Source organism: Dipodomys spectabilis, unplaced genomic scaffold (assembly GCF_019054845.1).
Source record: "Dipodomys spectabilis isolate Male_0828 unplaced genomic scaffold, ASM1905484v1 ptg000054l, whole genome shotgun sequence".
Lineage (NCBI taxonomy): Eukaryota > Metazoa > Chordata > Mammalia > Rodentia > Heteromyidae > Dipodomys > Dipodomys spectabilis.
Genome location: NW_024870731.1, coordinates 6,438,138 through 6,463,725, shown reverse-complemented (window position 1 = coordinate 6,463,725; position 25,588 = coordinate 6,438,138). Strand labels below are relative to the sequence as shown.

General features: G+C 45.5%; 1 protein-coding gene and 1 non-coding gene across 5 annotated transcripts in view; one reads left to right on the top strand and one right to left on the bottom strand.

Moving 5' to 3' along the window:
* The window catches only part of Nisch (nischarin), a 60,816-nt gene that overhangs the window by 25,287 nt on the left and 9,941 nt on the right, over positions 1–25,588 (top strand). For 3 of the 4 annotated variants that reach the window (XM_042679895.1, XM_042679894.1, XM_042679893.1), the window contains 12 exons: positions 1,261–1,344; positions 2,054–2,236; positions 13,750–13,798; positions 14,710–14,873; positions 15,168–15,263; positions 16,096–16,191; positions 18,084–18,236; positions 19,079–19,147; positions 19,496–19,681; positions 19,854–19,982; positions 21,259–21,372; positions 21,656–21,767. In XM_042679895.1, the coding sequence (XP_042535829.1) occupies positions 1,261–1,344; positions 2,054–2,236; positions 13,750–13,798; positions 14,710–14,873; positions 15,168–15,263; positions 16,096–16,191; positions 18,084–18,236; positions 19,079–19,147; positions 19,496–19,681; positions 19,854–19,982; positions 21,259–21,372; positions 21,656–21,767 (1,435 nt within the window). Of the gene's footprint in view, positions 1–1,260; positions 1,345–2,053; positions 2,237–13,749; positions 13,799–14,709; positions 14,874–15,167; positions 15,264–16,095; positions 16,192–18,083; positions 18,237–19,078; positions 19,148–19,495; positions 19,682–19,853; positions 19,983–21,258; positions 21,373–21,655; positions 21,768–22,364; positions 23,398–25,588 lie in introns of those variants that run through there. The other variant, XM_042679896.1, reaches the window with a different exon arrangement.
* LOC122108267 lies at positions 3,010–3,113 on the bottom strand. The gene has a single exon (XR_006147508.1). It is a non-coding gene; the product is annotated as a U6 spliceosomal RNA (small nuclear RNA).

The window sequence follows — 25,588 nt, the reverse complement described above, 5'->3', positions numbered from 1 at the left end:
GGACTCTAGTAGGCTGCCCTACCCTGGGGTAGGGACTCAGTGAACCCCCTCCCAGCCTCCTTTTCTTTGTTCTAGGAGAGTGGGGAGTGGGTGGGGGGCCTTAGTCCAGCCTGTGCCACACCTCCTTGGCCCCTATCCTGACCTTCCCCTGTCTCCTGTCTTCCTCTGGCTCTTTTTCTTTTCCTGGATAGGAAAGAGAGGAATCCTTCAGGATGGAAGACAGGCTGGGGTTGATATTTAAGCAACAGGCCAACCCTGGAAAAATAGCTGGTTTTCAGGGTTAGAGGATTCAGCTAAGTTGAGTATTTCCTCTTCCCCTTTTCCTATTGAAGAGAGGTGGGTAAACTAAGACCAGGGACTGGTCTAGAGCTAAGGATGAAGATCCTGAACTGATGGCGGACAGACCGTCATTCATCGGCTATACTCAGCTGGAGAGTCATTCTCTTAAAAGCTCTCTTTATTGTTGGTTTTCCTCCCATACTGGAGGCAAGAAGGTGACTTGCAGTCTGTCTCTGTTCTGTTACTGAGTGTGTAAATCGGATGTTTATTAGCACATCTATCTTTTGTTAGGTGTCATGAAGCATTTTATATGTATTTCCTTATTTGCTCCTTAAGCCTACCAGGTTTTAAGATGGAGGAACTGACGCCTGAAAGAGCTCCTAGTCATTCACATAAGCCACAGCCAGGAAGTAGCAGAAACAAATTTTGGACTCAATTATTTCTTAACCATTAAACCATATTGCCTTGTGGTAGGGCTAATTACCTATCACTGCCTCCCCCCAGCAGTTTCTTAGTGCCTTAACCTCTGTTCCGCAGAAGTCCTAGCTACAAGCCAGTTGAAAAGGTTGACAAAGATTTGCTTCTAGGATGGAGTCAGCACATGGAAACTGGTACAGCAGAAAAGCTGGTCCTTCCAGACCTGACCTGCTCTGCCTCCTTTGGAGGCCTTGCTCACTGCTCAAGTAGGGTTTTGAGTTACCTAGAGGCAGGAGGCAAAAGCAAGGAGACGCCTTATTGTTGTAGAGTCACCTTTTCCATTCCTTAACAAAAGAAGCCACAGCCTTGCCTCATGTGTGCCTCATTGTCCTAAAGCTAGGGCTGTGGAAGAGGCTAAGGGAGTCTGTGGCTGGCCAGCAAGGGTCAAGTGCACAGTCAGTTAGTGAAGGGTATCCAACTTTGCTATTAGTGGAGGAGGTATCTGAATGTCTGTAGTTACTGTCTAGTTCTCCTTGCCACAGGATTGTCATTTTCCTCTTTTAGGTTTATATCATCCAAGTCACAGATGGCAACCATGAATGGACAGTCAAACACCGCTACAGTGACTTCCATGACTTGCATGAAAAGGTAACCCATAGTAGCTAGGAGCTTGTCTCTCAGGGCTTGGGACCTTGGGACCAAGTTCCTATTGTGCAACACATTAGTTTCAGGGCAAAACCACCACCACATCTATTAAAACAAAAATCCAGAAAAGAAAAAAGGAAATAAAGGTAGTTTATTAATGTAACTGACAAAAGAACTGGTGGATCCTAGGAATTTAACTCTAATCTGCATATGAGTTTTTATTTAAAAATTGCCCTTCTTGAATATGAGACTGTTTTCCAGGGACCGGACAGGTTTGAACTTGTTCTACTTAATACAGCAATTGCAGAGTCTATTCTTTAACATCTGGCTGTGATTCCATTTCTTTATTTGCTTTTGCTGCCTTTCTCTGGATGATTTGCAGTAGGAGAGTCTTTATGACATCCCATCGCCTCCATTGGATTTCTTAATGCTTTGGAAGAGGTGGACATTTCAGGAGCCCAGAAATACCACTTTTCTGAGTATCTCCAAAGTCTTTAGGTGCAATTCCTCATCTGTAATTGTATTGGTATTTCTAATACTAATTGGATTTGAAGAGGTCAAATGCCATGTGCTCTAGTTTGGTCACGAATCCTAGTACTACTGTGGGAAGGCTGAGAAAATTGTGACAGTGCCTGCTCTTGTCTGCTAACTTTAGTCTTATGTAGACCAGAACTTGTTGGTCTGTGGTTGATATACTTATGTTTTCTTACAGCTTGTTGCAGAGAGAAAAATTGATAAAAATCTACTTCCACCCAAAAAAATTATTGGCAAAAACTCAAGAAGCTTGGTGGAGAAGAGGGAGAAGGATCTGGAAGTGTACCTCCAAACACTTCTGGCTGCCTTCCCTGGCGTGGCCCCCAGAGTGCTGGCCCAGTTCCTGCATTTTCAGTTCTATGTAAGTTCCTCTTGGAGTTCTTTACCCTGTCTATAAATCCACAACCACCACTTGAGGCAGCAAGCCATAAAGCTCAACTTTGAAAAATAGGCTGGACTTAGACCCTTAGATTAGAAGATGGAGTGGGCTGTGAGCAAAAGCACATACGTTGGTATGTGCGTAATTTAATTAAACTAACTGTGGTCAAGATTTTCTTCTACCAAGGGACATTTTGTTTAGTAGAAATGCTCTGTGGATGTTTAAGGTAGGTTTCCCATCAGATAAGTGAGGTTGAATTAGAGACAGCTGACACTTGGCATAGACTCTTTTTGAGACTAAGTAAGGGATCAGACTGTTATGGGAGAATATTACCATTTTAAGGCACATCATCAGGGTACTTAGACTAAGGATAGACATCTTCCTCCCATAGGAGACATGTGGTAGAGCACTCTTCCTTCTGGATAGTGTAATAGTCATGGGCTGCTAGTATCAGAATAAGTTGTCAAACCTCATGGCATGGTGGCACATGCCTGTATTCCCAGCATTCAGAGGCTAAAGCAAAAGGATCATGAGTTTAAGGCTAGCCTAGGCCACTTAGCAAGATATTGTCAATAGATAGGTAAACAGGTAGGGAGATAAGTAGTCAGAACTTGGAAAGGACAACTTGTCATTGTGAAACAAAAATGTTAAAAGTACCACCAGTGGCTCATGTTTATAATCCTAGCTACGCAGGAGGCTGAGATCTGAGATCATGGTTTGAAGCTGGCCTAGGCAGGAAAGTCCATGAGACATTTCTTATTATGGGATGCTTCATGAATGTGCACGTCATCCTTGTGCAGGGGCCATGCTAACCTCTGAATTGTTGCAATTTTAGTATATGTGCTGCCAAAGTGAGCAGAGACTCTTTAACTCTAACCACCAAAAAGAAAAGAAGCAATGGCCCAAGTGGTAGAGTCCTAGCCTTGACCATAAATGCTCAGGCAGCCAGGGGCTGGTGGCTCACGCCTGTAATCCTCGCTGAGCTCTGAGGATCGTGGTTCAGAGCCAGAAGGTGGAGCTGTGGCTTACATGATAGAGCTCTAGCCTTGACCACAAAAGCTCATGACAGCACCAAAGCACCAGGAAAGGCAAACACAAAAAGAACCACTGGATTGAACAAATGGGTTCTGATAGCTTTGTTATCCTTTTCTAAGGGGTCACTATAAATTTTTCTCTTAACCTTTGTACCATCAGTGTCCCCTCTGGAGTTGTTAAGATGTGTTTCATTTCTTGTGTAACTAGCGTTGGACAGGATGGACTCGGAGAACCCTGTTTGGCTATGGTATGGATATCTTTTTGTTGGTGGTTGTGGGGCTTGAACTTAAGTTCTGGACACTGTCCCTGAGCTGTTTTTGCTGAAGGCTAGCACTCTGACACTTTGATCCACAGCACCATTTCTAGGTGTTTTTGTTTTTGTTTTGGGGGGTGGTTAATTGGAGATAAGAGTCTCACAGAATTTCCTGCCCAGTTTGGCTTCAAACCATGATCCTTAGATCTCAGCCTCCTAAGTAGCTACGATTATATGCGTGAGCCACCAGCACCCAACTTGGATTCCTTTTTAATTGAAGTTCACATACCATGAAATTCTCACTTTCAAAGTGTACATTCAGTAGTTTTTAGTATAGTCACAAAATTGTGAATCTAATTCTATGATGTTTCATCGCCCCCAATAACCCTGTTCCCATTAGCAGAACTTTAACCCTTCCTACACTCCTACCCCAACCTGTGTCAGTCACTAACATACTTTCTGTCTCTCAGTTTTGCCTAATATAGATACCACATATAAATGGTTCATACAACATGTAGCTTTTTGTAACTGATTTTATTTAGTCTTGTTTTGAAGGTCCATTCATATTGTCACATAGTATCTGAATGTAGGAGTCCTTATCATGGTTTCGCCCTCCATGGGTTCAATTCCATAGGTAACCATGGTCCAAAAATGTTAAATGAAAAATTCTGAAAGTAATTCACAAGTTTCAAATTATGTATCATTCCAAACAGTGCAATGAAAATTCCTGCTATCCCTCCTAGGACATGAATCACTCTGGATTTGAGTCCACTCTGTATACAGGTCACTTAACTCTTCTTTATTTAATAATGGCCCCAAAGCTCCTGAGTGGTTCTAGCAATCTGGATGTACCATCAAGAAGCTGTAAAGTGGCTTTCTTTAAGTGAAAAGGTAAAAATAGAAGACACTTTGAAAGAGACCACATTATAATATATTGTTAGGCTTCTATTTGAGTATTAATTGCTAATACCTTCATATACCCATTAGATAGATTTTACTTCATTATATGTGTGTGTTTGGGATAAAAACAAACATAATATATAAAGAGTCCGGTATTAACGTCAGGTTTAGGCCCCTACCAAGGATCTTGGAACAGATCCCTCATGGATAAGGAGTGACTATTGTACCACATTATCTACCATCCATATCTATTCATCAGTTGATGAATGGATTGTTCCCCTTTTTTTTTTTGGTGCCAGTACTGGGGTTTGAACTCCAGGACTTGGGAGCTGTTACTTAGATTTTTTTGCTCAAGGGTGGTACTCTACCACTTGAGGCACACCTTCATTTCTGGCTTTTTTGCTGGTTAATTGTAGATAAGTGACTCATGGACTTTCCTGCCAGGGCTGGCTTTAAACCATGATCCTCAGATCTCAGCCTCCTGAGTAGTTAGGATTATAGGCATGAGCCACCAGTGCCCAGCTTCTTTCTGCTTTTGAGCTGTTAGGAGTAATGCTGCTGTGAACATTAACTCTCTCTTATCCATGGGGTATACATTCCAAAACACTGAATTGATGCCTAAAATCATAGATGGTATTGAGCTCTTGTCATACTGTTTCTTTCTATACATACATGCATGCACGCATAGAGATGTACATGTACATGTCTGTGCCATTAAAAAATTTTGTTTGTGCTGGTACTGGGATAAGCCACCAGCACCCAGCTGTCAGCCACTGACATCTATTCTTATCTATACTATCAATACTGAGCACTTTTTCATGCATCATGCTCACAATTGGCATTTGGAGTTGTTGTTGATGTTGTTGTTGCTGTTACCGCCAGGCCTGGGACTGGCAGATCCTAGGCATTGTTGCTAAGCTTTTTTGCTCAAAGCAAGTGCTCTACCACTTGAGCCACAGCTCCACTTCTGGCTACAATTGACAGTCAGAAGTGACAGCAAAACTGGCAGGAGCTTATTCTTTCTCAACAATTTTCTGGATAGAAGATTCACTTAAGCAAGCATTTAAAGATTTTCCTATGCTATATCACTACTCTGGTGCTTTGAAACGGTTACTGAGGGGCTGGGAATGTATCTTAGCAGTAAAAGTGCTTGCCTCTCATGCATGAAACTCGGGGTTCGATTCCTCAATACAACATAAACAGAAAAAGCCAGAAGTGGTGCATTGAGAAGACGTGGTTGCTAGAACACAAGTACTTCATTCCTGTGGTAACTGAGATGGCCATATACCATATATGTAGTGTTAGTATGCTGGACACAGGTCTGGTTCATGTTGCAGGACAACAGTTGATTTCCTTATGGTTCTCAGAATAGTATGCAATTTAAAATGTAAGAGTTATTTACTTCTGGTCCAGGCACTGGGGGCTCACACCTGTAATCTTAACTACTTAGCAGGCTAGGATATGAGGATTATGATTTGAAGATAGATTGGACAGGAAAGACTGTTATAAGACTGTTACTTCCAATAAAATTAACAAAAAGCTATACGTGGAACTATGGCCCAAGTAGTAGAGCGCTATCCTCAAACACTAAAGTTTAGGAATGGTGCCCAGGCCCTGAGTTCAAGCCCCTGGAGTTCTCTGTTTAATGGTTGTTGATTGCATGGTGTGATTAAACCAGAGAAAAATGAAACTGTAGTTACAGTAAGACTACTATGTACATCTCTGTGCGTGCATGCATGCATGCATGCGTGCACACATGCTGCTTCTAAAGCTTGAACTCAGGGGGTTGAATTCAGGACCTGGGCGCTGTCCCTAAGTTTTTGTGCTCAAGGCTTAATACTCTGCCACTTGAGCCATAGCTCTACTTCTGGCTTTTTTTGGTTGGGGGGGGGTCTGGTCGTGGGGCCTGACCTCTGGGCCTGGGCACTTCAGCTCTTCAGCTCAAGGCTAACGCTCTACCACTTGAGCCACAGCGCCACTTCTGGCTTTTTTCTTTTTGCTGAGGAATCGAACCCAGGACCTCATGCACGCAAGGCAAGCGCTCTACCACCAAGCCACCTTCCCAGTCCCCCTTTTTTTTGTAGTTAATTGAAGATCAGAGTCCCACAGACTTTCCTGCATGGGCTGGCTTTCAACCACACTATAGGTGGCTTGGATTTGCTTTTCAGAAATGGAAGCTAAGTCACATTGTAACTTTGTCTTGACTTTTTGAGGAACTGGCATAGTACAAAAATGTAGCCAGAGTTGCTACATTTTTACATTCCTACTAGCAGTGTATAGGTTCTCTTTTTTTTCTTATTATTAATTTGTAATCTTTCTAACACTTTGTTGTTCGTTCTTTAAAATCCTAGACATTCTAATGGGTGTGACATTGTTCTCGTTATGGTTTTGGCTTGCATTTCCAAAACAACTAGTAATGTTGGTCTCTTCATGTGCTTATTGGCCCCTTTTTGGTGCTAAGTATCAAACCCAAGGCTTCATGAATGCTACTAATACACTTTACAATTGAGCTATATCTCCCAGCCTTTACTTTCTTGATAGTGACCTTTGATGTGTAAAAGTTTCAGTAGGAGAACAAAGCCTTTTAATATAGTTCAGACTACTGTTTTTAGCAGGGAGGAAAAGGTCTTGTTATGTAGTTCAGACTGGCTTAGAACTCAAAATCCTCCTGCCACAACTCCCCAAGTGCTAGGACCATAGGCATCTGCCACCACACCTAGCCAACTTTTAAAGGCTGATAAAGGAAAAATTATTTATTCATCTATTACTTATTATTCTGGTCACTTGTGTTTTTGTTATTATATCTGAAAATCATTTATAACATATTCTTCTAAGAATTTTAGCTTTAGCTCTTACATTTAAGCTTTGATTGATTTGGGGTTAGATGGAGAGACAGCCAGAGCCGAGTTTATCTTCCAGCCTAGCTTCTTTCCAGCAGCAGTTTATCCCATATCAGTCATTTTACTTTTCCATGCCCCAGTTGCTTTATTTAGTGAGTTGGAGGTTGCTAACAGGGCCTATTTGAAAGGAAGTCAAGAACTTAGGAGATGGCTCATAGCTCACTACATACTGGGCTTCCTAATAAAGAAAGATACTCAATTCTCTTGAAAGATGATGTGTTATATTCTTTTTTTTTTTGGTCAGTTGTGGGGCTTGAACTCTGGGCTTGGGTCCTGTCCCTGCACTCTTCAGCTCAAGGTGAGCACTCTCCCGCTTGAGCCAGAGCCACTTCCAGTTTTCTGGTAGTTTATTGGAGATAACAGTCTCACAGTCTTTCCTGCCCAGGCTGACTTTGAATCGTGATCCTCAGATCTCAGCCTCCTGAGTAGCTAGGATTACAGGCATGAACCACTGGAGCCTGGCAATTTGTTATGTTCTTATTTCAAAGCCACTTAGCTATTACAAAGATGTTTTTCAGAGTTTCAAATTAGGGGTGATAATGAGATTGTTGCCATTTTACTGTTGTTTTAATATTCAACTTATTTCCATAGTTTTAGCTGCAAAGGAATGAGATTATGAATGATAACAGATTTCTTTTCAGCGTATAGTCTTAAGAGTTCTCTTAAAGTTTACATTTGAATCTTTCTGTGAGGAATGTCTCAAGTCAAAACACAAATAATATGCCTGACCCATGTTTGCATGTCCATTTACCAAGATAAAATAAAAGTCATCTCAGTACTCAAGAAGCCAAGGCAGGATGGTCACAAGTTTGAGGTCAGCCTAGACTCAGTAAGAGGAGCCCCTATCTGAAAACAATAAAAGTTGCCGGTACTGGTAGCTCATGCCTATAATCCTAGCTACTCAGGAGGCTGAGATCTGAGGATCACGGTTCAAAGCCAGCCTGGGTCGGAAAGACCATGAGGCTGTTATCTCTAATAAACCACCAGAAAACTGGAAGTGACTCTGTGGCTCAAATAGTAGAGTGCTTGACTTGAGCTGAAGATCTGAGAGACAAGCCCCACGAATGACCGAAAATAATAATAATAATAACAATAATAACAATAAAAGTTATACCAGGCCCCTTAGCCTCAGCATTTCCACATCACACTTGGGTGATAGTCTCAGTGACAGTAATTGATTCCCTGGTTAATGCCCCCACTGATAAGCACATTGCCCTAGCATGAGCCAAGCAGAAGTGTTAGTAACTGGCTAGGAATTTCATCAAGCTCAGGCATATACATTTTAGGGTACTTGGTTGTGAGATTATTTATGTACAGGCACGCTCAGTCACAGAGCTATCACCTATCCATGGCATCTTCCTGTGAGATCTAGACCTCTGCTCAACTGGAGTTATTAGCTTAATGGTAGAGTGCTTACATAGCATGTGCAAGACCCTGGTTCAGTCCTTCTTGCTGCAAGTTAAACGGGGAGCGGGTACACATCTGTCCAAAGCATCAGCACATGATACCTGTTAGCAACAATGTGGCTGATCTGTAGATCTGTAATACATTTGCAGGGATTTGGGGGTTAGGTGTGTGTGGAGGTGATTATTATAGTTGGTGACATTTTGAAATATTTCAAACTCCTTCAGCAGAAAATGGGTTAGGGCAGGTTGAAAGCTACCTATCCCCACAAGTGACCCCCCCCCCTCCCTTTGAAGTGTAACAGCTAGGACTCAGGGGCCACTGAGGCTCCCTTGTCTCCTCATAGCTTGACTCCACCTCTTTACCCATAGGCCCATATTTGGATCAGAAGGGTCTGGTGCTCTTAAGTTTGGAAACTGAGGCCTTCTGTGTTCCTCTGATTCAGTCTTCAGCCCTAAGTGAAGCTTGGCTGGGTAATCAAGTAGAAAGTGCAGCAGCCTTCCTTGGTCCAAAGAGTGGGGAAAGGGCTGGGAAGGTGGCTCAGTGGTAGAGCGCTTGCCTTGCATGCCTGAGGCCCTGGGTTCGATTCCTCAGCACCACATAAACAAAAAGAAAAAAGCCGGAAGTGGCGCTGTGGCTCAAGCGGTAGTGCGCTAGCCTTAAGCTGAAGAGCTGAGGGACAGTGCCCAGGCCCCGAATTCAGGCCCCACGACCGGACCCAAAAACAAAAAACAAAAAAAAAACAAAGAGTGGGGAAAGATAGTTGCACAATTACTTTGCTTTTGAGATTCCTTTAAAGCAAAAGCTGGCTCTTTGCTTAAAACAAGCCCTTGGGGGCTGGAAGGTGGCTCAGTGGTAGAGTGCTTGCCTTGCATGCATGAGGCCCTGGGTTCGATTCCTTAGCACCCCATAAGCAGAAAAACCTGGAAGTGGCGCTGTGGCTCAAGTGGTAGAGCGCTAGCCTTGAGCTGAAGAGATGAGGGACGGGCGCAGGCCCAGAGTTCAGGCCCCACAACCGACCAAAAAAAAAAAAAGCCCTTGGACTTCACTGTCTCTCACCTTTCTGTGTCTTCTGAAAATGCCATCCCTGTCCCCTTAGCAGGGCTGGTGCCCAGGGCGTTCTTTCTCCATGTTCCTCTGAGACGATGACAGCTGACCACAGTAATGTGGATAGAAAGTGAGAATTATTCAATACTGACAGTTTCTGCTGAGATGCCTCTGGGAACCTCAGTGTCATGCACAGTGCTGGGGGCCCCAAGCTACCATTGGGAATTTAGACAGATGTAGATTGGCAGTCCTTGAAACTTGTCGTCTGACAGAGGAAGGATTTGTAGACAGGCCATGGTTCTAAAAACTGTTCACGGAGAGATCATTCCAACAAGCGCTTTATAAGCTTTTAGGTCTTCACAGCTGTTAGGAAAAATGTAAATGAGGTTAAGAGGTTTACTTTAGAAAGAACTCGTGGCCTCTCCTCTTACTCCTCTCACTCCTCTGCTTAAAAGCTACAGCTGTGTCCACTAATTTTGCTTCTTTTGGCTTTTTGTCCACTAAGGATGGAGGTGGGAGAAGAATGAGTTTCACCTCATATAGAAACTGAATTACAATCCAGGTGCCAGTGGCTCACACCTGTAATCCTAGCTACTCAGGAGGCTGAGATCTGAGGATTGAGGTTCAAAGCCAATCCAGGCAGGAAAGTATCTACAATTAATCTTATCTACAATTAAAACCAGAAGTGGCTCTGTAGTTCAAGTGGCAGAGCACTCACCTTGAGCTGAAGAGCTCAGGGACAGCGCCCAGGCGCAGAGTTCAAGTCCCACGACCAACAGAAAAGAAATAAACTGAATTTCAAGAAGACTAAATAAATACATTTTTATTTATTTTTATTATTATAAAGATGACGTACAGAGAAGTTACAACTATGTAAATCAGGTGAAGAATACATTTCTTTTTGGACAATGTTATCCTTTCCCTTGCTCCCTCCCAGTTTTTCCCTCCTGTACCCAACCACAAGTTATATTGCTCATTTTCAACATAGTGTCTAGTGAATACCATTGATGCATTTGTTCACCCTTTGTGCCTCCATTTTTGTGCCTTCCCTTACCCCCCCAAAGATAAACAAACAAGACAAAAAGAAAAGGAAAACAAAAAAAAGCCCTCGTTTCCATTTCTTGGAGTTTGTTTTGATAAATATTATTTATATGATCAGAGGCACATAGGCATTGCACCTTTGTGTTCCTCCCCTAAGAGTGCCCCTGCTGTCACTATGTGTGAACGCCTAGAGAATAAATACGTTTAAAAAACAACATAAAGGACCAAAAGAAAATGAGGAGGACGTTTTTATAATTTTGGTGTAGGGGAAGAGACCTTCAGCATCACAAAGGAAAAGAAGTATGGGTTAAATAACATAAAACGAAAAAACTTTACTACACCATCTTGGACAAAGAAAAAAGGCATATAGTCTGGGAGGAAATATTTGCGGCATATAAAGAAAAAGTAGTAGAAGTGGCACTGTGGCTCAAGTGGTTGAGTGTTTGCCTCAGGGACAGCATCCAGGCCCAGAGTTCAAGCCCCACGACTAACAAAAAAAAAAAAAAAGAAAGAAAGTCGTTATGAGCAAGGTGTAATATGTATGTCGATAATCCTGGCTATTCAGGAGGCTGCGCAGGAGGACTAAGTTCTAGGCCAGCCTTGACAACTTAGCAAGACCTTGTATGAAAATAAAATTAAGGCTGGATGCCAGTGCCTCACGTCTGTAATCCCAGCTAATTGAGAGGCTGAGATCAGGAGGATCACAATTTAAAGATAGCCTGGGCATACATACTAGAGTCCTTCCCAGCTGGGTATGGTGGCATATGTCTGTCATCCCACCTACATGGGAGGCTGAGATCAGGAGGATCATAGTTCCAGGCCAGCCTAGGCAGAAAAGTCTATAAAACTCAATCTCAACAGAATAAGCCATGAGGTTGTATGTGCCTGTTATTTCAACTATAATGGACTCAGGCAAAAATTGAGATCCTATATCAGGAATAACCATGGATATCAGGCTTATAGCTGTAATCCCAGCTATTCAGGAGTATTGTGATTCAAAGCCAGTCCAGGCAGAAAAGTCCTCAAGACTCATCTCCAATTAACCACCAAAAACCTAGACCAGAGGCATGGCTGAAGTGGTAGAAGGCCAGCTATTATCAAGGAGAACAGGGTTGAGGCACACACACACACAGCCAAAAAGAGTTGAAGGTTTGGTTCAATGACACTTGTCTAATAAGTATGAAGCTGTGAGTTCAAATCTTAGAACTCATTTTCCTCCTCCCCCTCACTCCCCCCCCACACAAAAAAGGGAAAACAGTGATGTAGTTCAGTGGTAGAGGATGGAAGGGAAGGGTTCTGGTGGCTCATGCCTGTAATCCTAGCTTCTCAGGAAGCTGAGATCTGAGAATTGCTGTTCAAAGCCAGCCCAGGCAAGAAAGTCCATGAGACTCTTTATTTCCAGTTAACCACCAGAAAAGCCAGAAGTAGAGCAGTAGCTCAAGTTAGGGAGTGCTAGCCTTGAGCAAAAAGATTCAGGGACAGTGTTCAAACCCTAGGACAGAGACAGAGAGACAGAAAGAAATAAGCAAAGAGAAAAACAGGAAAAGGACATTCTGTCTCTGTAGCCTACTGCCTTTTGAGTCTCATAAACATGTGAATTACATGTTCTGCTGGCCTGAGTTGTAAGGGTAATTGTGCAGCCTCTATCTGGACCTGTTTACTAAAAGGCCTGTTGGCTTCTGTCTGTCAGGTAGTTAAAATTCCTACCTGGAGGCAGTAGGGGTTATGTGCTTTGGTGGTTCCTGACAACCCCGGATTGCTTATTGAAGTGGTGAGGCAATTGATTGTGTACAAAGAGGCCCAAGGCCCAGTGCTTAATGCGAGGTTGCTAGCTTCTAATCATTAAAAATTGGAAAGTCTCATTACCTCTCCATCTGTGTTTGCTCATCTTTGTTAACAGGATTCAAGGTAGTAGCTTCCTGTTGGGTGGTGGGAGATATTATCTGCCTAGTGCTCAAGCATTGCCTTGTGTGAATTAACATCTGGCATGTTAGCTGTTAATATGACTGAAAGGTCATCCTTGACCTTTATCTCATGACTAGAAAAGGAACTCCTTTCCTACCTCTAGTGACTCTAGGATGAGTAGTACTTTCATGCATCTGGAAGGGATAGAGCAGGAAAAAAAACAGGTGCCCACTTTTTCTCAGACACACACAGAATGAGAGAAGGTAGAACTAATCATTCCTAGGGAGTTTCCTCTGTGTGTGTGTGTGTGTGTGTGTGTGTGTGTTAAATACTAGAGCTTGAATTCAGCACTGGTCTTCTCACTTAGCTTTTTCTGCCAAGGCTGGCACTCAATCACTTGAACTACAACTCTACTTCTGGCTTTTGTTGGTTAATTGACTTAAGAGTCTCATGAACTTTGTTTCCTAAGCTAGATTCAAACTGTGATCCTCAGATTTCAACCTCCAGAGTAGCTAGATTACAGAAGTAAGCCACTAGTGCTTGGCCTGTTTTCCTGTTTTTGAAGAAATGGTTTAGGTGTCCATATACTTGAAAATGCTTCATTTTCCTTCTAAGCTCTGTGCCTTTTCTAGCTTACCATTAAGAAAGCTAGCATTGAGCCAGGCGCCGGTGGCTCACACCTGTAATCCTAGCTACTCAGGAGGCTGAGATCTGAGGATCATGGTTCAAAGCCAGCTTGGGCAGGAAAGTCCGTGAGACTCTTATCTCCAATAAACCACTAGAAAACCATGAGTGGCACTGTAGCTCAAGTGGTAGAGTGCTCGCCTTGAGCTGAGAGCACAGGGTCAGCGCCCAAGCCCAGAGTTCAAGCCCCACGACCGACAAAAAAAAAAAAAAAAAAAAAGAAAGCCAGCACTACATTAATAGAACAGGTAGATAGCTAAGAATGTGCAAATTCTAGTGACCAGGGCAAGTTGACTTCCTAACCAGGGTTTTGTTTCTTTCTGCAGGAAATAAATGGTATCACTGCAGCACTGGCTGAAGAACTCTTTGAAAAAGGTATGTGGTCATTAGTCCTTGAAATATAGGCACACCTTGACTAGTCTTAACTAGGCATCTGGAGACCCAAGGCAGCACAGAACTCAATGTGTTGAGTCCTAGCCAGGGTTTACCTCCTTGGGGGTGCCCAAATCCCTGGCCCTGGTTCACAGCTAAGCCTGCCTACCTACCTACAGGTGAGAGGCTATGGTCCATCCAGAGACTTTTTTGAGTTCCTATGTCGAGGACTTATTCTTTAGTGGAATGCTGAAAGGTAGCTGCAATGTTGCATCTTGTACCTGGTTTGTTCTTGCTTGAAAGACTATAAAGAGCAAGTAGAAGATAACCTTGAGTCATAGAACTATCAGAAAGCATGGTAACAATAGCTGACATGTAATGAGCATGCCTGCCACCAGTCCTATGGTTAACATCGTATTGGCTCCCTCCCTGCCTACCCCCCCCCCCAGCAGGTAGAAGTGAAAATACTGACAAGAGGCCCAGTAACCTGTGTGAGGGTACATGGCTAACAAGAAGGCGCACAAGAACCAAATGCCAGTCAGTCTGGCTCAAAAGCTCTCAGGCTTCTCACTGACCTGGCATCTTAGGCTTGCACCTAACTTCAACATCTGCATTTTGGAGGTTGCAGCATATGTCTGACTTGGCCTCATTCTTTAGAGTGGCTCTCCAGTTGCACAGCCCCATTCCCTTTCCTCTGTCTCCACACATCCCAGGCTGCCCTGTGCTCAGTGTGAGCTCAGGAGGGCAGCAGTTCCTGCATGGTTAAGGCTGTAGTTTCATCTGACACTGTGGGTGAATGTAATAGGTGCTTGCTCAGTGTTGATTGACCATTGGCATAGTGAACAGATGCCCTGGTTGTACAGTGGACTGGGGTTAGGGTTAGACACTCATCCCCTGGGAATTGGCTGTTGCAGGAGAACAGCTCTTGGGGGCTGGTGAGGTCTTTGCCATCAGACCCCTTCAACTGTATGCAGTCACCCAGCAGCTGCTACAAGGAAAGCCCACATGTGCCAGTGGGGATGCCAAGACTGACCTTGGGCATATTCTGGACTTCACCTGTCGCCTTAAGTACCTTAAGGTAAGGATGCAGCTGTTCAGCCATGTAGAGCCATTCAGTTGGCTCACTGACAGCTGGCAAGTGAGTTTGAAGGTTCAGGAGCTCTTTGTGGAAAGACCATCTAGTGTTCTTCACACTGTGAACACCAGGGGGCACCATGACCCAGTATACTTTTACTTTAAGCTTTGGCCTAACCATTTTGTTGAAAATAGAAGTTATCAAAGTTTCAAGTTTGGCAGCTACTGGTGCACTAAAATGTGGATGGTGAGCGGTGGCAGCAGCATCCCTAATTTAAGCTTTGTCTTTTTGCCTCAGGTTTCTGGCACAGAAGGACCTTTTGGGACTAGCAACATTCAGGAGCAGCTCCTGCCGTTTGATCTGTCAATATTCAAGTCTCTTCACCAGGTAGAGGTAAGGCCTGGGGCCGCTGAGATGCTGGCAGGGCTGAGTCAAGAACAGGCACCATCTCTCTCTGACTATAGCTAAGTAGCTGTTTTGATGTCTAATGGCCAGATTTAATCACAAAACACTGCTTGGTCAAACTTGGTCTCTGATGCTTTTACTCATTGGCTGACAGTCTATCATCTGAGCCACACCTCCAACCCCCAGATGTTTACAGTTGAGGAAACTAAGGCTTAGTGAGACAAGGAAGTATGGCTAGGATCATCAGGTTCAGGAGCAGCAAACTGAGATTTGCTTTGGGTTTTGGGGCCACTCCTCTTGATGGAAGCTCAAGATGTTTGTCTCAACCACTACTGGCTAGGGCCTCAAAAGGCAGCTGAGGCTCTGTCTGGTCTGTGAGTTTGTAGCACTGGGGTCAAGTGGGCTTGGCCTCTCACCACAGGACAGCTGAGGGCAGTGGACTGGGGTGGGGCCAGCAGGAGTTTCACCACACTTGCCGCACTGCGGAGGCCATTTGCTCTTTGCTTTCCGTGGCTGGTTCCCATGACCCACCCTTTATATCTACCTGACAGGCTCCAAGAAGCCCTTAACAAGAAAATGGATTTTGTGATGTATTGCGAATCTGAGGATCGGAATGCCTTTCATGCTAAGTACTTCACAGAATGCTTAGTCAGCTCTGTCTAGCACTGACAAAAAAAAGGATTAGGTTTTGACTCCTGCCTGTGAGGGTTTGGGCTTGCCCATTGTTGGACTTCTTTTGTGCATTGTGGGTTGAGTGCTCACTTCCTGGAACTTCTGATGGGGCAGGTTATTTCTCAGACGTAGCTGTGCTTTGTTCCAGATAAGTCACTGTGATGCCAAGCACATCCAAGGGCTGGTTACTTCGAAGCCTACCTTAGCCACGATGAGTGTCCGCTTCTCAGCAACCTCCATGAAGGTGAGCTTTTGCCTGTGCTGTGGGGCATGGTTCCAGCTATGACCCCTGCAGTGTCTTATCAGTACTCATAGGACTGTCCAGCTTATAATGGACCCTGAGGTACTTGAATCTGCATCTTCACCGTAAGTCAGTATTCATTAGACATTTTAGAGGGACTGGGACTTTTTCTTGAAAAAAATTTTTATGTTGTATTTTTTTTTTGGTCAGTCATGGGGCCTGCACTCTGGGCCTGGGCACTGTCCCTCAGCTCTTCAACTCACGGCTAGTGCCCTACTGCTTGAGCCACAGAGCCACTTCTGGCTTTTTCTGCTTATGTGGTTTTGAGGAATCGAACCCAGGGCCTCATGCATGCAAGGCAAGCACTCTACCACTGAGCCACCTTCCCAGCCCCTTATTGTTATATTTTATGTTTGTCTTTCTGCTTTTGCATATTTGGTACTTGAGTTTGAACCACTTGAGCCATATCACAGCCCTTTTTACTTTAGTTATTTTTCAGATAAGATTCACATTTATGCCTGGCCTGGACCACAGTATTATTTGTGCTTCCTGTGTGGCTAGGATTACAGGCATGAGCCATTGTGGTCAGCTTTTTTTTTTTTTGGTCGGTCGTGGGGCTTGAACTCTGGGCTTGGGCCAAGACGAGCGCTCTACCACTTTAGCCGTAGCGTCACTTTTGGTTTTCTCATGGTTTATTGGAGATAAGAGTCTCCCAGACTTTCCTGCCCAGGCTGGCTTTGAACCTTGATCCTCAGCTCTCAGCCTCCTGAGTAGCTAGGATTACAGGTATAAACCACCGGCGCCCGGCTTGTGGTCAGCTTTTTATTGGTTGAAATGGGGTCTCATAAATCTTTTGCTTGGCTGGCCTTAAACTGTGATCCTGATTTCAGCCTCGTAAGTATCTTTCTGCGAGCCACCACATCCAGACTTTTTTTTTTTCCACTAAGTAGTCCAGGCTGGCCACAAACTTGTGATCCTTCTGGGATTATAGGATGTATTGCCATGCTTCTCAAGGTTATTGTTTTTTGTTTGTTTGTATGTGTGTATGCCAGTACTAGAGCTTAAACTCAAGGCCTGGACATTGTCTTACAGCTATTTCACTCAAGGCTGACACTCTACCACTTGAGCTATACCTCCACTTGCAGCTTTTTGGTGACTTTGGAGATAAGAGTCTCATGGACTTTCCTGCTCAGGCTGGCTTTGAATTACAGTCATCAGATCTCAGCCTTCTGAGTAGCTAGGATTACAAGCATGAGCCACCTCTTGTTCTTTTAATGACTAAATTGTGGCTGTGTAGCAGGTAACATTAGTTTGATAGTTTAACTTCATTTAAGCCTAAAAAACAATCCTGGCTTCCATTCATTTGTATCTCATGCTCCATGAACTTGGAAGTTAAAGGTAAGGAATAGAAGTGCTAGACCCCAATGTTCATACATGAGCCACAGAACCACTCCAATTGGAAATGTAAGCTCCTTTTACCTTCTTAAGGATTTTATCTTAGTAATGTTAAGATCCAAATCTGAGTATACAAAAGACTGGGAGAGTGGGAGGGGGATGGGGCAGAGGGTTACTGGACTTGAACTCAGGACCTGGGTATTGTCCCTGAGCTCTTTTGCTCAAGGCTAGTGCCTACCGCTTGAGCCATAGTTCCACTTCTAACTTTTTGTGGTTACATGGAGATAAGAGTCTTAGGGACTTTTAGTGGCTGTTGTGCTTTTAAACCTTTGGGTTATTTCATAATCGTTTAAAGACACATGAACCAAAGCCTGTTTTAATGCAAGCTCACTTCCACATGCTAAATATGCTCAATTCCTTCCTTAAATTTTGCAAGAGTGGTGTTCCAGTTAGTGTTGCGTGAGGCCTGAGCATGGTGCTCAACAGATGTTCTTACACAGGAAGTCCTTGTTCCTGAAGCCTCAGAATTTGATGAGTGGGAGCCCGAAGGCACAGCCCTGGAAGGCCCTGTGACTGCTGTCATCCCCACTTGGCAAGCATTGACTGCTCTTGACCTGAGCCACAATAACATCTCCGAGATCGACGAGTCTGTGGTACGTTTGCAGCAGCCAGTGCTAGGGACCACTCTGCTCTGATCACATCCTGAGGGCTGGATATTTCATTACTTTGTCTGGAATGACCACAGACAAACCTGTATTCATAGTTCTGTGTGTCACCTGAAGATTTTAAGTTAAATTTCAAAGTGAGACTGCTTAAAGTTGGCAGTAAATACTTAAAACTAAGTGAAACATTTCAATTGCATGTACCTTTAGTATAATAAAACCATGGTATGTGGTGATATTTACTCCTAAGAAATGTAGAAGAAAAACTCTTTCTAAGAGTATTCATAGTTCTGTGTGTCACCTGAAGATTTTAAGTTAAATTTCAAAGTGAGACTGCTTAAAGTTGGCAGTAAATACTTAAAACTAAGTGAAACATTTCAATTGCATGTACCTTTAGTATAATAAAACCATGGTATGTGGTGATATTTACTCCTAAGAAATGTAGAAGAAAAACTCTTTCTAAGAGTTTAAAAGATGGGCCCATGGAAGAGTGCTATCTTGATGACTTTAAGGCTATAAGAGTGTGAATCTTTGTGCTCAGTGGGAGTGGACAGAGCTGGAGAAGAGCAGACTTCCTTATCTGTTTGGGATGTTGCCATTTGTATTGTCATAGCCAAATGTTTTATGTCATCAGTAGCTAGTCTTCATCCCTAGAGTCTCTGTGTGTCTCTTTGTATGTGTTGCTGAGTGGAAACAGGAGGTGTCACATTAGGGCTTCGTGGGCATAGCCAGCTGAAAGTCTGGTCAGGAGAAGGAGTTCCCTGTCACCTGGTTACAGACCATGTAGGGTATAGGCTGCTAGAGAGTAACATGATTTTTTTTTCTTTCACAAGAAACTGATCCCAAAGATTGAGTTCTTGGACCTGAGTCACAATGGTGTGCTGATTGTGGATAACCTACAGGTAATGTCTGTCTAGGGCAAGGTCTGCCACCTGCCCTTTAGGCTTCTAGTGATACGCTGAGTGATTATTGCTCTAAAGAATTAGAATGATAACTATAGACTGAGGGTCATAACAGTGGTGCAGTGTCCTGAAGATGGGCAGGCTTATTTTAAATGCTCCCACCAGCCCGCCTGCAGAGTAGCACTAGGTTGTGGCATGTGCAGGGGAGAAGAGAATCTTCCTCCAATAACCATCAGAGAGACTGGCGGAGCTACCTTGCAGAACTGGTCAGTTTGGGTTGGAAGGGTGGTGGGCTCCCTCTGTGGAAGCTTTACCTGGGCTGCTGCCCTGTTCTCAATGCTGCTGCAGCACCTGTACAACCTCGTGCACCTGGACCTGTCCTACAACAAGCTCTCCTCCTTGGAAGGCGTCCACACCAAACTGGGTAACATCAAGACCTTGAACCTGGCGGGCAACCTCCTAAAGAGCCTGAGTGGCCTGCATAAGCTCTACTCCCTCCTTAACTTGGACCTCAGTGACAACAGAATTGAACAGGTAAGTCGCAGTCCTAAGGGGCTTCAGAGCTCTGGGATTGCTGGGCCTTGGTGTTTATCACTTTAAGGAAGATCGTGAAGATTCCTTTCATTTAAAAGAGGCTCCAGCGTGTTGTCGTGTTGCTGAAGTGTTAGGAGAAGGGGCCAAGGGGGATGGCGCTCATGCCTTGCAGATGGAGGAAGTCAGGAGCATTGGAAGCCTCCCGTGTCTGGAGCACGTAGCCCTGCTGAACAACCCTCTCAGCATCATCCCTGACTACCGGACCAAGGTGCTCGCTCAGTTCGGAGAGCGGGCCTCTGAGGTGAGCCTTGGGAGAGTCCAGTGAGATAAGTGGGATGGAGTCCAGGGCAACATGGACAGGAAAAGTGGGAGGAGGGGAGAGGAGGAGGCGGGGAGGGACTGAAGTGAAGGGGGACTACTACTCTATGCCCTTGCCTGCTTTAGAAAGATGTCTGTTCGCCTTCCCTATCTAGAAAGTCCATTTTCCCCAGGAAAAGGCTCCCTGCATGCACCTCCCAGCCCTCTCTCACTGTCAGCTAGTCTGGGTTCCCCAACAGGATCTGTGTCCTGCCAGAGCTATAGGCCAGGAGGGCTCCCAGGAGTACAGAGCACAAATACAGGATATGCAGGAACTGTCTTCCATTTTGGGGGGAAAAACAACAACAACAACAACAACCAAAAAAAAACATTGTTCTAGCCAGAAATAAGGAACTTAAAGGAACTTAATTATGATAACTTCTCATGGTGCTTGACTACAGGTGCAACGGTTTTGTCCACCTTTGCCAATGTAGCCAACCCAGGGTCTGCTGTTTATTGGCTGTAGCCATCTACCTGCCTCCATGCTAAGCAAAGAGGTCTTTCCCTAGGTTCATTCGTTTCCCTCAGCTCCAGCAGACTCTGTCCCCATTCTCTTACCAGCCCTCAGAGCCTTTCTTCCCAGATCCTAGGCAAGAGACACCAGGGATCTCATTGTATCCTGCCTCCACCACCTTTCTGCCTCAAATGCTGCTTTTTCTACACTGTCCTCAACTCAGTCTTCATAAGATGCTATTTCCTGCTCTATTCAGCTCCACACCTGGGAAGTCAGCTCCTGTCCAGGTCCTTGGGACCTTTCCTCAGTTGAGCACGCTGCCTATCCCTAATAGTGTGCTAACCTTCCTCTCCCCCTGTGTTCCCAGACTAGGGTCTCTGCCCATCCTCCCTGCTCTTTATGCCTTTGCCTTGATGTGTCCCCTACCCAGAAGGCTCTCCCCTTGGCCCTTTGACCATCTGAGTTCTGCCTATAATGAGACCTAGTGCAGATCTCTCCCTTTCCCAGACCTAGACCCCCAAGAGGCTTGTGCTTCCTCTTCTTGGAGAGGGACTCCCAGAGAAAGAGGAAGCAGTACGAGATTTCCATTAGCCTCTCTAAGACATTCCCAAGTCACTTGGATGGTAATAAGGAGCCTGCCTCTTAGTGGGCTGGGCTTCCCTGTGCCTCCAGGTTCCTCCTGGGGGTGTTCTTCTACCACTCCTCAGCAAGGCCCCACCATGCTCGCCAATCTCTACACTTAAATCTGCTTTCTGGACTTTTGTAGGTATGTCTGGATAACACAGCAACTACAGAGAAAGAGCTGGACACTGTGGAAGTGCTCAAAGCAATTCAGAAAGCCAAAGACGTCAAGTCCAAACTGAGCAACCCAGAGAAGAAGGTGGGCATTTGTACGGGAAGAGTGGTGGTAAGAAGTAGGCCAGGGTGGGAGCAGTTCATGTGGGAAAATAGGATGTGGCATTGCTCAAGCCTGCTGAGTCCTGACTGTGCCACTCTGTGGCTGCAAGAGCATGGGTGGGACCCGCGGGACATGGAGATGCTGCTCAGGGCTGTGAGCTCAACATGAGAGCATTGAACTCCTCCCTCTACATCCTTGGCCTTGTTGGGTCTATTCTTCCTGCACTTTCGTTCTCTCCTGGGCTGATTTGAGCACTCCTCCTCAGGTTGGCGAGGATTCTCGGCTCCCAGCTGCCCCCTGCACCAGACCCAGTGGCTCCCCTCCCACCACGGCTCCCACCTCTGCCTCCCTGCCCCAGCCTATCCTCTCCAACCAAGGTAATGGAGTATGGCTCTTGCTTCTGGCAGAGCTGCCCAGCCTTCCTGGGTCCTCTGGCTGGGCTGTAGTTGGGGGGGTGAGATGCTAGTACCTGCTTCCTACAGGGTCAGGCATAGGGAGCGTGATGCTGTCTGCTGGCTGTCTGCTTAAGGGACTTGTGTCAGAGGGAGGAGGAAGCAGCTTGATTTCAGCACTGTTGTTTGCTTAGAGAGGACCATTGATGCTCTCACACCCACATCCAACTCCTCTAGGATACCATGGGGTGTCTGCCGGGTGTACAGAGACTCCCCTTTGAGCAGGCTTGGGCTGTGAGCTCATGAGGACCCAATCTCCTGCAGGCATGGTGGGCAGGCTGGTTCCTTGTTAGTGGGAGAAACTAGACCTTCCTTTACTGAGTCTGCAGCCCCAATCCTTGTGTGAGGAGCTTTCTTTTATCATTGCCTTGTCTCTGGTTCTTGAGGGGCGGCCTGCACCCAAACACTGCATCTGTGGAAACCAAGCTGAGTTATACAGATAAGCTATGTCCCTTTAAGACCAATTCCTTTCACCTGCCCCCTGTCTTAGCATTTTCAAAGGGCTTTCACCTCTGAACCCAGGCATCCTCGGAGATGAGTGAGTGAAGCAGGTCCCATGAGCATGTCTGCCTGCCCGGCCCCGACGGAAGAGGGGCAGGTGTGCCATCCCGAGTGGAGCTGAGGGTCGGGACACGCAGGAAAGAACGCCACCCGCCTGGGCTCCTGGAGACACAGAACTTGGTGTGAGGTCTTGGGAAAACAGTGTGACCCTAGGTTTCAAAGCGCCAGAAACATTCCCACCCCTTGACCTGGTGACCCCACTGGAGGAGATCATCTCAGAGAGGGATAAGATGCTCGGGGGAGAGGGAACATCAGGCTTGACATATACTCCCAAGGAGGGGAGGGAGAGCTAGCTGTAGTGCAGCTGTGGCAGTTCCATTAGGGAAAGAAGACTGGGCAGCAAGGAGGGAGATAGTCACATGTTTATGATAAGGCAAGAGGCCAATACAGAGCAGCACACTGAGATCATGCTTGTAACATACAGAAGAGAGTTTATGGAAGTGGACTGGTGAGACTAGGTGCCTGTACATTTGCTCATTTACTTAAGCCAAACATTTCAGATTTTTGGATTGTATTTTCTTTTTTTTTAACATAAAAGGTGAGGAAGGTTTGGATCCCTGTGAGAAAACTTTCCTGACCCTGCCACTTGCGTCCAAACCAGACCCACTACCCAAGCCCCTCTAATGCTAGCAACCCTGCAGAGGAGGCACATAAATAACTTCAGGCTTTCTGGGGTACAGGGAGGTGCAAGGTCCCAAATCCAAGGACATAGCCTTGGATCGCCAGGGGTCAGCAGTGGTTGAATCTGAGTGAGTGTGTGAACGAGCATGACCCCAGGTGGGTAGGAGGAATGAGTGTCTCCCCTAGAGCTGCGGTACAGCTGGTAAAGCCTCTGCAGCAGCTAGGTCCAACCTCATCTCCCCCTTTCTCTTTGCCCTCCTTGCCCAGGGCATTCCACAGAGTGTCTCTGTAGTGTGTCTTCCCCTCCCAGTCACTGGACATTGAGACATCATCCCAGATTGCACCTCTTATAAATAAAACTGCAGTGGATGTCTTTGTGTGCACATCTCTTTCCTTTTGGGTGAGAAATGGCAAAGGTCAAATCCCTGTCCAAGGACTCCTGATGTCCCCTATCCCATCCACTGAGTGGCCCTTTTTGACCACTTGTTTGCGCAGGCCATAGTCCAGGAAGGAAATGGACAGACTGTCCTTGTCCACATTTCCTCGTGTCCAAACAAGGCTTGGGGGTGGGGGTAGTGTTGCTTTTTTTCTCACAACTGTGGAGGCAGCTAATGTATGTGTGTTCAGCCCTGTATTACTAGTCTGGATGGGCAGAGATTTCCCCCTTGTGGGAACAGCTTTGCTAACCCATGCCTGTTGCTCATAGCCTGATCCATAGAGGGGAGCATACTTGTGAATAAACTGGGCACTCAGGAACCTGCCTGAAGCGGGTGCTGTCTAGGAAACCCCAAGCCCCTGGTCATTGCAGGAGTCATTAGACTGCTGTTGGAGCCATATGGAGGATTATGACTAATGGCAGATTGGCCAGAGTTGGTTCTCCAGCCACCCATGGGCTGAGAGAAAACTATGTAGAGGGGTGGTTAGGAGTGAGCAGCTGAGTTCCAGCTTCCTGTCTGTGTGATCTCCAACAACTTGTAGCCTCTCAGGAGCTGTTTTCTCACCCATAAAGTGGATACCCCCTACTTCATCGATTCTAAGATGCACATATCTCCACCCTGTGACTTCTCTGAAATTGAGATGCGTCTTTCAGTCAGTGGCATCCCCTAGTTGCTGCCAGCCAGCTGGTATTCGTGATGAACTCATGGGAACAACTGTGGACACCTGCTAAGACCAAGATGGCAACACATCCATGCATCTTAGATTTGATGAAATGTAAACAATGAGAGGCACGTATGAGCTAATGCTGGGAGGCATTTAGCACTGCTTTTGGTTCAACAGAATTGGTCGGTAAGGGCACCCCCCCTTCCCACATCCTGAGTAGGGGTTCAGATCAGTGCCCCTAAGGAACATGGAGCCACTTGGGGGTGGGGAGTAAACTGTATGCCCAAGGGAATATACAATACAATGAGTTGGGAACCTTTTAGAAGGTCTTCAGCAGCAGAGGTGTGAGTAGAGGTGGTATCTAAAGTGAATCTTGAAGGATGGATAGGATTTGAATGTGTCAGTAAAAGGGTAAGATTCCAGGGGAGAATGGCAACATAGGTAAAGCCTGGGGGTGCCCTGGAAGGTGCTTCATGTATGGCTGGGACCTTGCCACCTCTTCCTACCTCACAAAGCCTCTGTGTCTTTGCTTCATGGAATTATCAGGTCTTCGGCCACCTGCCTGCCTAGCCTTGGTCAGGAAGCAGCTGAGCTGGACAAGGACTTCATATCATGTGGTTCTCTGAGTTGTATCACTGGGCCATGTCGACTGCTGGCAAAGCCAGGCTGTTGAGACAGTCTGGGCCTCTAGACCAGCTAGCTACATTTCAAAGAATGTTAAAGACTTTCCATTCAATCAGACTGCAGACCATCTGGAGTGGAGTAATAGGTCCAGACAGACTATATATTTTTTTTTTTTTCAGACTACATTCTTAAAATAGCCTCAATAGGAGCCAGGTGCTGGTAATTCACACCTGTAATCCTAGCTACTCAAGAAGCTGAGATCTGTGGATTATGATTCGAGCCAGCCCAGTCAGGAAAGTCCCTGAGACTCTTCTCCAATTAATCATCAAAAAGCCAGAAATGGCTATGGCTCAAGTAGTAGACCACTAGCCCTTTGCACAAAAACTCAAGGACAATACTCAGACCCTGATGTCAAGCCCCAGAACCAGCGCATGTGTGCACACATGCACACACACACATGCCTCAGTAGGGTTTAAATAGCCCACACATATCTGGATGCATGAGTTGCCACTGTTCCTGAGAAGTGGCTCTAGGGTACTGGGTGGGATGGTTGTCAGGAAGCAGGTTAGTATGTGCAGGCTTAGATTGTATTCAGCAGCCCTAGAGGAAACAAGCCCTCAAGGGTTAGCCTCCTTCACTGTGCACTGCAGATTTGTGAACTCTGCGGAGATGTCAGATCAGGGTATAGGGTCATATGTAGGCCTTCTGGAATAATGCTCCCAAAATGAACGTTGTTGGACATACCACCCAAACTTCCCTCCTGAGGCAAGTCTGCACCGCACTGCCTAGCTCTGTTCAATTAGACCAGGTCAGACCACACAGTATGACCTTTTCCAAGG